Source organism: Orycteropus afer, unplaced genomic scaffold (genome assembly GCF_000298275.1).
Source record: "Orycteropus afer afer isolate SDZICR_OR568_19922 unplaced genomic scaffold, OryAfe1.0 scaffold01136, whole genome shotgun sequence".
NCBI lineage: Eukaryota > Metazoa > Chordata > Mammalia > Tubulidentata > Orycteropodidae > Orycteropus > Orycteropus afer.
The window spans coordinates 243426-255294 of NW_006922723.1; the positions used below are offsets into that span (position 1 = coordinate 243426).

General features: G+C 36.1%; 1 protein-coding gene across 1 annotated transcript in view; it reads left to right on the forward strand.

Annotated features, from left to right (window-relative positions):
- LOC103212876 (cilia- and flagella-associated protein 47) overlaps nt 1–10509 on the forward strand; it is a gene marked incomplete at its 3' end in the record, with an annotated part of 63092 nt that extends 52583 nt beyond the window's left edge. Inside the window, exons 16-20 of the mRNA XM_007958803.1 lie at nt 2271–2498; nt 2595–2677; nt 5868–5945; nt 8430–8574; nt 10415–10509. Of these exons, the coding sequence (XP_007956994.1) occupies nt 2271–2498; nt 2595–2677; nt 5868–5945; nt 8430–8574; nt 10415–10509 (629 nt within the window). The remainder of the gene's footprint in view (nt 1–2270; nt 2499–2594; nt 2678–5867; nt 5946–8429; nt 8575–10414) is intronic.
- Nucleotides 10510–11869: the final 1360 nt, after the last annotated feature.

Sequence of the window (11869 nt, forward strand, 5' to 3'; positions counted from 1 at the left end):
AGTGTAAAGAGCACTGAATAAGGTACTGGTAACTTTGGGTTCTAGTTATCTTTGGCTACTGTTTTATTTTCTGTAAATGGGAGCAGTGGGTGAAATAGCTCCTTTTAAAAATGTGTTCTATGATATGCTAGTTCTATGAAGTACTTTGCATGGGATGAGGAGAGGGAGCCCTGTGCTTAAGTGAATCGTAAATAAGCAAAGTCTGTATTCTCAACATATTAACCACTATGAGAAGACTTCTAGTAGATATATGCCTGGATGATTTAATTTGGAATCTTGTTTCCCATACTCAGGTGACACTTGAACTCTTTCCTTTTGCATAACACATGGTGTTGTTGCTGTTCTTATGTGCTGTCGAGTCTGACCAAGTCAGAGCGACCTCTCCTTGAAGTAGATTGCCCAACTTTCCTTCTGAGGGGTGGCTGGTGGGTTTGACCTGCCAGCCTTCTGGTTAGCAGTCAAGTTCCTTAGGCACTACACTACCAGAGCTCCTATAACACATGGTAACACTCTGTATATAGTTGTGGATGTCTGGTAGATGATCTCTAAATAAAATATCCTATATGTCATTATCACTCCATCCTAACTGGATTGTCACAGGTTTTGTTTAAATTTAGGAAAATAGTATAATAACTCCCCTGACGATTTTCATCAAAAATGAAAGACAGAAACCTGAGGTTGTATTCATTTTGCATCTTAGGACATACAAATTAAAGAATATATCCAGATTATATTTTTTTCTTTCAGTCATCACATATGTAGTTAATGTACACTTACAATTAAAATACTTCATTTTGCAAACCAAACAAGCATTTTACTTACCATTGTTCCTACTCCATTTCCCCTTTTATCCTCCTATTATTAGGTCGGTCATACCAAGGTTGTAATTTCAGAGTCAAGAATACTCTTCAATAATTGTCCTCAGGGTTTAACCACCTGGAGAAGAACCATTCTTCACAATGTAGGACAAAACCGTGCGTATTTCAAGGTAATATAGAATGGTGGTCATTTCTTATTTTAATCAGATTATATTATAAATTACTATGCTGCAGATACTATGAAATTAATACAATAGTCCTTATAAATGGAATTATGCTAATTTTATATGACAATTCCTATGAGATTTATCTGAATACACTTCATCTAGCTTGTCCTTCTCATTTTCCATAAGAATCCTTTCTCTCTTTTCTTTCTTTAGTCTTTCCTTTCCTCTCCTTTTTTCTCCATTTTAGTCTTTCACTCTTTTAGTTTTTTTGCTTGGAAAAAAAAAAGATAATTTGTAATGACAAAATTAAAATCTTAAGAACATATATATTTGTTATTAATGTTACACTCCATATTTAATTTAATGTAAATTATTTTCCTCATTTTTCACTCTGAAATCAGGATGGTTAAGATAGAAACCGAGATCTAGACCAAAGCCATTCTGAAGATCATCTATTTGTAGTTATTTTTCCTGATTTCAGTGGTGGTGGACTGGGGATAGAGTCTTGTTTTTTGTTTCTGCTTTACTGAAAAAATGTATTAAGAACCATTCCCAATGGTGTCAATAGAAGTTAGGGTTTGAGATCTTTCACTTCTGCTTTACTTGTATGTGTAGTTTTCTGCCCAAATCAACTCTTTGTTCTAAATACACAAATAAGTACACACTTTCTATTCTATTGCTTCAGAATTGGTTCTTGCCATACAGTCTGTTTCTTCCTTCACCCTCAAATATATATTGGCCAATTTCTCTTTAAATTATACTGGCTCAAAATATGGTATATAGGCTTAAATTAGCCTTTGACAAATTACATCATAAATCCTTGGTAATTTACTTACACTTTTCCCAAAGTTAAAATGATATCCTAGACTTTATGCTTTCTATCAAGGAGATAATAAAGAAAAGAGGTCAGTTTATTGCCCCACGTCTCCAGTAACTTTTAGTTTTAAGGATCAGGAAAAAGGTAAACCGCCAAAGTAGTATGTAGAAAGTTGGCATTGTCTGTAATGGATATACATGTTCCTTTAAGTTTTACAGAATCTTAAAAGACTCCACTTACAGTATTATCCTATTTGAATTAGAAGGTGCCATTACTGAAAGTTCTGTTTGTTGGACTAGGAAGCAATTGCTTGTTGAAGTACAAACTATTTGCATGTCTAGTGTTTGTTAATTTATTACAAAACCCTCTCATGGTCTGGACCCTGGAGTTCTTTCTCTTGATTGTAGTTTAGAAGCTTTCATCTGAACACTTTAAAACAGTAACTTTATTTATTTCTTTTTTGTCCAGTCCAGGACTCTGTCAGCCCTCTTCCTCTTCTTGGGTTCCTGGGGGTCTTGGTGGTATTGTGCATGTTGGGCAGGAGTGTGAGGGAGAGGAGGTTGGTTGTGAGTCCTCCAAGACAACCAGTGGGAAAGAAGGACTCCAAGGGAGGACAGTTATCAGAGTCCTTTGGTGCAGCTCGTAGAGAAGTTCCCTTAAATGAAAGCTGGGCAATGAGTAACTCTGGCAAAAACAGTAACTTTAAAGAACAATGGAGCATTTCTGCACATTTTCTTTTATAGATTTGTCATCAAAACCTTTTGCCTATCATTAATATTGTCCCATCACAAGGATTAATTCCAATAGGAGGGATAACTATCCTCAATATCTCCTGTACACCCACTGTGGCAGAAACATTTGAAACCAAAGCAAAGGTATGTCTATCCTTACGCATGTGTGTACTTTATGTGGGTTTGGTTGGTTTAAGAGATTTATAATAGTAGGTAATATACTGCTAAATGGTATGCCCATCTTTTTTCTTAGAAAACTAATTTCTTTTCTATACGGAATAGGTTTAAATGTTATGATATTTAAATATCTTCTCATTTCTCTCCTCAGTTTTCCATGATGATTAATGATAAATAATATATAGTCAAATATATTTGGCAATGCTTTACCTGGTCTCCGTACAAACAACCAAAAAATTGTCTCTTACTTTCATAAAGAAATTATAATGAAATAAAAATGGTCTTAAATAAAATATTGTGGTTTATAGTCTGAGAATAGGACTGAATTTTTAGAAAATCATAATATTCTTGAAAAATTCCAAAAATACGGTCACCACAATTATGTATTTTACCAGAAAAATAACTTCCACCGTATTTTAAAGGATTATGCTGTTTTTATGAAGCATACCATTCTTAACAGTATACTATAAGGTTTGTTTATTCATACATTCAACAAATATTTATTGAGTGCACATCATGTGTCTCCATTGTAGATGCACGGTATACGAAGAGAACAAGATAACAAGTTGCCTTGCTCTTTAAAGAGCTTACAATCTGGTGGGAAATAGAAACAGCTCAATAGAAAATTGCAATATTGTGTGATAAGTATGGTGATAGAGAAATAAGTGGATTAAGGGAATACACAGGAGAGGTATGCAGCCCGTGCATAACGTATCAGGAAAAGCTTCCTGGGAGAAGATACATCTAAAAGTCACCTAAAAGTTAAGAATTAACTAGATGAAAGGGATAACCGTAGGGTAGAGGAGATAAGAGGGAAACAGTGTTATTAGGAAGTGCAAATAGTGTGTGATGTAAGGTAGAGAAATGGCTCCAAGGCAGATACGATGGACTTAAAGTTCAGCATGACCAGATTATAGACTGCCTGGATAATGGGGAAAGAAGCATCTAGAGACCCAGGCGAGTTTTAGATCATTCGGGACTTTATCAATAATGTTAAAAATGTTGGGCTTCATACTAAGAGCTAGAAGTTTTAAGCACGGGCATGTTAAAATCAGATTTGCATTTTTCATCACTTTGGTTATAGAACAGTGAACTGGGGCCAAAAAAATTGAGTTCAAAGTGATTAATCTGGCAAGAGAAGAAGATATTCTGTTTCAGGAAGCAGGATTCTAGATGCACTTTGGCGATGAATACTTAGGGCTTGGTGATTGAAAATGGTTATATATCAATGAGAGGGGAAAGTCAAGAGTTAGGAGGATGGTAGTACCATTAATGTGAGAAAGAGATCAGAAGATGAAGATCATATTTGGAAGGACATGATGAGTTTTAGGTACCATTTGAATCTCCATGTGGAGAGGTCTAGTAAAGAGACAGTTGCATATAGATTCTGGTATGGAGGTTAAGGATTAATCCTAGAGATGATAAACAAATTTTCCATTGCCCCTGTGATACCCAGATAAGTGTAAGTTTATCAAGTGAAAAGTGATAAGTGAAAGAATAGAATAATAAACTTTGGAATTTAAGTTGAATAGGGACAAAATACCAAAAAAAGAAAGAAACCTCACTGCCAGTCAATTCCAATTCATACCAACCCCCATTGGGTTTCTAAGGTGAAAAATCTTTACAGAAGTAGATTGCCCCATCTTCCTTCTGTGGAGTGGCTGGTGATTTGAACTGTCAGCCTTCTGGTTAGCAGTCAGATGCCTTTGGCACTGTACCACCAGAGACAGAGAGGTAAATTGGGACTGATTGCAAGAACATCACACATCACAGGCTTGGAAGTTGTCATGTCGTCCAGGACCTGTTGTCTCTGAAAATGAGTGAAAAAGCAGGAATGAAAGGAGGTTGTGGGAAAGAGAAGGATGAGTGAATGTATTATTTTGGAGGTTATGCAGTTATGAGGGGTGACAGTGTCAGGTTGTAGTTTAAGTCTCTAATGATGAGAAGGTTAAGGGACCAGTGTGCTAGATAGTGAATGAATTATGTCATCCAAGAGCTGTCAGAGAATGAAAAAAATGATGGGCAGGTGAGTGAAAGGTAGGTACGGGGAGTCAAGATTTCTATATGGGGTTCATCACATGAAGAACATGCCAATCTGCAATTTCCTCTGAATCATTAAATTATGTTTCTTTGGACTTTTAGTCAAACGTTTTATTATGTACTATATTCTCTTCAAGTAAATTGTGAAAATCAAATAGTGGTATGGAAATAACAACTTGGTTAATAAAATTATTTAGCTGACATGCTACTTTCTTCAGTAATTCTAAATAAATGCTAATTTTTCGTATCTTTGCCTATAAACAATGTCTGCCAGTCTGTGAAGAAAAAAGACATACACTCATATTGGTTTCTTAAGTATCATATACATTTAGACTTAAATCTAGATCATGACTTCTTTGTATTCTTGTATAGATAGGGTCTTTCATGGAATGCTATTTTTATGCTTCTGAGATTTTGCTTAAATAATTATATGTTCATATAACCTACAGTTCCTTATTTTGTGGAAATTATACAACTAAATTCTTATTTCACTATCTTGCGTGGTTGAGTGTAAGTGACAAGAGCATAGTCCTTGACTTGGTTCAAGTTTAGCTGCTGATGCTTTGAAGTTGTATGGCCTCAAGAAAAAGACAAATTATTTGGCCTCTCTAAGCCTCTATTTACCTCACTTTTAAATTAGGGATATTAACAATAGGTACCACATAGGATACTAAGGAATAAAATGTAGATAATGTATTTAGCGATTTATAGCTGCTATTATTATTATTGTTGATGATGCTGTTGGTGATGGTATAAAGATCTTTCTATGGGGACAAGCATGTTGCACTCAGTTTCCGGTTTGTTTTGATTTTGAATATTCCACTGAAATTAGAGAAGAAAACAGCTGCTACTGAGAGGGGCCATGAGATCTACTCAGAGGGGTGGAGTTCTGCAGTGAAGTTCCCAAGCCTTCAGCTGATCCCATTTGTGTTAGAGGCTTTTTAAGAGTATTGGTTGTACATAAAAAGAAATATGATGATAAATAAATCTTGTGATATTTATAAATGTTACAAGTGCTTAAATTATAAAATGTTATATAGACACCAGGGAGTATTTCAGCAATTTATGATTACATTTTGATGGATTTCTACAAAGTTTTTCATTTCTCCTAAATAAGGTTGCTATTCACCATTCAGATGTCATAGACCTTAGGATCGGTGGAACTGTTGAAATTGCTGATGTTGAAATTGACCCGGTGAGTATGTTATTTACTTGTGTAATCATCTTATATGTGTGGTGATTTTTATTTGTTGTGTATCCCTAATAGTGCCACTACATATGGATGAATCTCTTACCATTTCTTATTTAGTTTTGCTTGTCTTTGTTGAGGTTTATAACAAAGATGTAATATTTGTAGTATTTAATGAGTTAATTTTAGTTGAATATTGTGTTTCAAAAGTTCATCTAAATTGTTTGTAGCTGTGTTGTATTCCTTTTCACTACTGCATAGTGGTCCATTGTATGGATAAACTATGCATATTCATTCTCTTGTCCATCTAATTAGGTGTATAGTTTTTGTTATAAGCCCTATAGCTGTGAACATTAATATACATATTTTCTGAGCTCATGTGTAAGATGTTCTCTAAGAGTGGACCTGCTGAGACATAAAGTATGTGCATGTTTGACTTCATAAGATAATGTCCAATTTGTCTCCTCAAGTTTGCATTTTTCCACATTCCCTTGCTCCACAGAATGGATTAAGAGGAGTTACTTTTTGACATATACAAAAAAAAAAAATCAAGTTTCCATTATCACTTGTTGGATCTGACAAGGTTAATCTATGGAACTGAGTTAGTGTGTTAAGTGAAACCCATCATGACCAGTTGACCTCAATGCAGTATTTGCCTCAATATTAGAACACTACTGTCTCATTCTCCTTTCCATGTTATATGTGCTTATTTTACTGAGGGTATCTATATTAACTCTACCAGGAGGAGGAATCCTGTAGAGTTTTGTGGTATAGGCACATGCCTGACATGAGTTAGAGTTTAGGCACATGAAACAGATATTTCTTATACACCTATTCCTCATTTATCACCTATCTTGTTATCTGAAATTTTGCATTTATGACAATAGTAAAAATATACTATCCGACTGACTATTTTGCACATTAACGAGGTAATGGGAGTAGTGGCAACAGCTGTGGAGCATCTTCTTCCTGGAAAAGGGTCTCTGGGTGTCCTCTGGGAAAAGCAGGCCACACTGTGCTGCACTCTCTGCTCTCTACACTGGCAGGGGTGCTGTGTCCATCTGCCTCTGGTGCAGACACACAGACAGCAGCAAATCAATAGACACTTGTTCTCGGTCCCCCGGCTTCTATGTGGCCTCAGGCATTACTGCTTGAAATTGCTATGGGGTGAGAAGGGAGGAAAGATAGAGACATGGGAGAGGATTTTTGGAAGAAATGCATGTGAGCTGAACTGAGCCTGAAGCCTTCACGTCGATGGGGCTAGGTGTGTGGCCAGAATCCCAGCATCTCTGCTGGGAGTGACTTGCCAGACTTGGAGGTCAGAGCAGGCTCTAGGATCATGAACCTAGCAGGGCTTGCATGACTGAGAGTAGAGCCCTGGAGGTGGCTCCACAAGTGAAATTCTGACCCAGATCAGGGGGAGGGTAAAGTGGTTAAGCGGTCAGCCCTCTAGTCACATAGCTCAACATTATCCAGCTTTGACTCCTCCAAGTCTCCTTCTTCACAGAGGAATAACCCAAGACAGGAGTCGTAACAGTGAATCTTAGCTGTAATTATTTCTATGGTCATATTTTCTAAATTAAAAAGAAATCAGACAAATGGATCTAAAACAGTTTAAAAAAAAAAAAATAGTCCTCCATTTTCACATAATGCCAGTTTTTCCTTTGCAACCTAACGATGTCCTTAAGTGTGGAGTGAGTATATATTTAAGATAGGTGTCAGGTAGACGCTAGGGATATAAAGATGAATCAGGCTTAATGTCTTACAGGAGAGAAACATATGTAAACAAACAAATGGACTAGAGGATGCAATAATGTAATTAAATATAGGGTACAGAAGTGGTCGTGAACACAGAGAGAGTAATTCTGGCTTTTCTACCTGGATTTTGAAGGATGTGCAGTGTATCATCAGCTAATTACAAATTAGGGATGGGCCTTCCTGACAGAAGGAACAAGATAAAGACACAGAGAAGTGAAACACCAAGGTGTAGCTTGTAACTGACAAGTCATAAAGCTTACTTGAAGTATTAAGTGATAGAGTTAGAGTGGAGCCAGCTAAGGCTAGAACATGAAGGGAAAGATCATAGTGCACTGCTAAGGACCGTGGGCATTGTTCTGTAGAAGGCGGGGCACCATCAAAGTTTTAAGAAGGAAAGTGATGCAGTCAGATTCTCAAATAGATTAATTGTGGCTTAGTTGTGGGAGAGGTCATTGGAGAAAGTGAAAATCTAGAGATTAAATGAAAATGATAAGTTACTGATCCCATGCAGTTAAAGTAAGGGTAAGAGGTGAGGAAAGAGACAGAAGAACAGAACTGGGTAATCAATTGCATATAGAGAGTAGGGAGAGGAAGAAAAAAAAAAGTGTCTAATTTATAGAGTCCTTTGCACTAAATAATATCCTTGATAAACATAACAGTATCATTTGCAGTTTACATTCTTTCATACACTATTACTCTACTTTCTAATCATTATTTCTTTTTCAATTCTAGGGTGAATTTAATTTCTCTGGCACTTACGTTGGTACAACCCAAATTATTCCATTTCAAATAATAAATAAAGGTGTAACACGTGCTAGAGTTGAGCTTGATCTAAAGAAACGCATAAATTTTTCCTTAGATTTTAAAGACAAATCAGGTATGTAGTTTATTTTGTAATATTATTGTAATAACAAAATGTCTTTAAATTAGTCTAAATTATAATAGGAAGAAATACTATAAGTCCAGGGCAATCATTCTTAAATATTTTTAATAACTCTGTGTATTTGTTTATTGTAGTAAATATATATGTAACAAGATATTTGCCACTTCAACATTCTTCACTCACACAGTTCTGTGACACTAACTTATGTTCATCATGTTGTTCAACCCTCAGCCTTATGTGTTCCCGCATTTTTTCATCACCCTTAACAGAAGCTCAGTGCCCCCTGAGCATTAAGTTCTCCTTTTCTCCTCCCTCCTACCCACTCCTGGTAAGCACTAATATAATAAACTTTGGTTTCTATACACTTGCCTCGTGCAGATATTTCATAAAAGTGGGGTCATACAACATGTTCCTTTTGTGACTGACATGTAAGTGCTCAATGAGGGAAAGGACCACACTATTTTTGTTTTCTATTAGAGTTGTCCGATATTCTCACTGCCATTGAGTCAATTCTGACTCATAGCAACTCCCATTGGGTTTCCAAGGATGTAAATCTTTACAGAAGTAAACTGCCTCATCTTTTTTTCTGTGGAGCAGCTGGTGGATTCAAACCACTGACCTTTTGGTTAGCAGCCAAATGCCTTAACCATACTGTTGTGCATACAATAAACACTCAAATATTTATTAAAGCTAGCTTATAATTTTTAATTTTATAAATTATAAGTTTGTAAATGGGAGCTCTGGTGGCGTAGTGCCTAAGGTATTTGACTGCTAACCAGAAGTCTAGCGGTTCAATCCCTCCAGCCACTCCTCGGAAGGAAGGTTGGGCAATCTACTTCCATAGTGATACAGCCTCAGAAACCCAAGGAGGAGTCACTATGGGTCAGATCCGACTTGATGGCAAATGTATTAATGAATATATTTCATTGGTTTATTTATTAATCTATTTTATTTTTATTATTTCCTAGATATAGAGAGAATAATAATTACGTTTATCCATTCTAGATGGGTATTCTCTGCTCTATAATGTGTGTATCTTTTCCTGCATCACAAACAATGCTTTTAGTAACATACACTCAAAAGATTTTTTTGTTGTTATTTAATGGTTTTTACATCATACTAAGGGTGAGTAAAATGAAATAGGACTATGGTCTGAGTAATTGAAGTTAATTTACAGAGAGGAGCAATGGAATATTACTATTCCATGGATCAATAATAATAATAATAAAGTTTAGAGAGAAAATAAGATTTTTAGAATTGTTTAGATGAGAGCAGAGGTTGTGTTATATACACCATTCAATCTTGGAAGAGTTCCTTTTAGAAGTTTATATAATTGGTTACAGTTTTTGAACCTGAAGTTTGCTTAATGTGGGACATTAGTTTCTGTATCCTTACTAGATGACCTTGTGCCTGGAATAATTTCATTTTCTTAATAAGTTTCTTTGTATAAAATTGTTGTTTTATTTGCAGAATTCCTGAGTCATCAGAGGAGGTCTGGTCCTTCTCTTTTCAATCTTCATTGGAGAGGGAGTATCCCAGCTGTTCTTGGGCCTAAGATTCAGTCATTTACTTGGCTTTGCTTCGCCTTTATTCTTTCTCACATTTGCCTAAATATGACTGTGATACGCTTCGTGAACTTTTGAGTTTTTGTTAATGGCTTTACTTTTATCAGTTTTGCTAGTGAAATGTATGTTTGCCCTAGTTTTGCGCATTGGTTTTACTGGTTAACATCTTGCTATTAAGAACTATTCTTTATCCAGTAACATGTTACAGTCCTGCTCACTCAGTAGTAATTACTTTTTGATTCCTACAAACATTGTTTTCTGTCTTCTAGTGGAATATGCAGACCCTAAATTTCCCAAAAAATATTCTATGGAAATAGAAGAAAATACATCTCTGGAATGTGGCCTAGCATTTTCACCTGAAGAAGTAAGTTCAGCTATTACTGATAATACTGAGGAGTAGTGGAGTTGTGGATAAGTCCAACCAAGAAACCTAAATGTCACCTAAATTCTTTTTGTGGTGTATCATGTTCTAACTTGTGAGCTTGCCTTTAATTCATGCTCTTTAATTAAAGAGTAATTGTACTCTTTAATTCGTTAAAATTATTGCTAGAGGTATCTGACCAGTGCTTGTGAAGTGCCTCCAGTACACACACTGTGAACCCATAGCCTATGGTCTCTGTGAAGCTCTTTAGAAAATTCAAGATATGATGTGTTGTGAAGGAGGAGAAAATTAAAACTAACCTAAAAATCACTTATATCTGAGCTTATACTTATATTTGAGGGGTGTATGCCTGATGCTCTTCTAATTACCACCTGAAGTTACCAAGGATATGCTATGTCCCCTTGAAGTTTAGTGATCTTTAAACAGTAACATTAAAAACAAAAACAAAAACAAAAAACCAAGTAATTAGGTAATAATAATCAAAGGGGGAAAAAAAAACAAACTTTCCTAGAATGTGTCCAGAAGGAAGTGCCAAGTTTCAAGGGCCAGCTCTAGGTGGCCCAAGCAGTTAAGCACACAAATACAAGCCAAAAGGTAGCGATTTGAACCCACTCAGAGGTCCCTTGGAAGACAGGCCTGGTGATCTGGTGCTGAAAGATCACAGCCTTCAAACCCCAAGGACTGTGGTCTACCTTGTGGTCTATGAGTTAGAGTATGTTAAAAATATTATTTACAACTTTTTGAATTTTATGAATTTTGGAATTACTTTATCAAGTTAAATGTTCTGTGAGAATTTTCATCTGTGGTGAATTAAATTACTAAAAAAAAAAAAAGTAGAGAGAAGTGATTCTTTATTACATTGAGGCTTCCTATTCAGAAATAAATTTTTTTTTTATTTTACTAAAGAATTTTCCACCCTTCAGCAAAATTTTGAAATATTTTAAAGCAGTAATTTTCCTGTGCTGTTTTGTTCAGTAAGGAGCCCTGGTGGTGTAGTATTTAAAGTATTTGGCTGCTAACTGAAAGATCAGTGGTCCGAACCCAGCAGCCACTCTGTGAGAGTAAGATGTGGCAGTCTGCTACTATAAAGTTTGTTGTTATTGCTGTTGTTGTTATGTGCCATCAAGTTGGACTCATAGCGACCCCTCCTTGGGTTTCCGAGGCAGTATCACTACGGAAGTAGATTGCCCCATCTGCCTTCCAAGGAGTGGCTGGTGAGTTTGAACTGCCAGCCTTCTGGTTAGCAGTCAAGTGCCTTAGGCACTACGCTACCAGAGCTCCTGCTATGAAGTTTACAGCCTCGGAAACCCTAGAGGGCATGTCTACTCGACTTTGTCATATA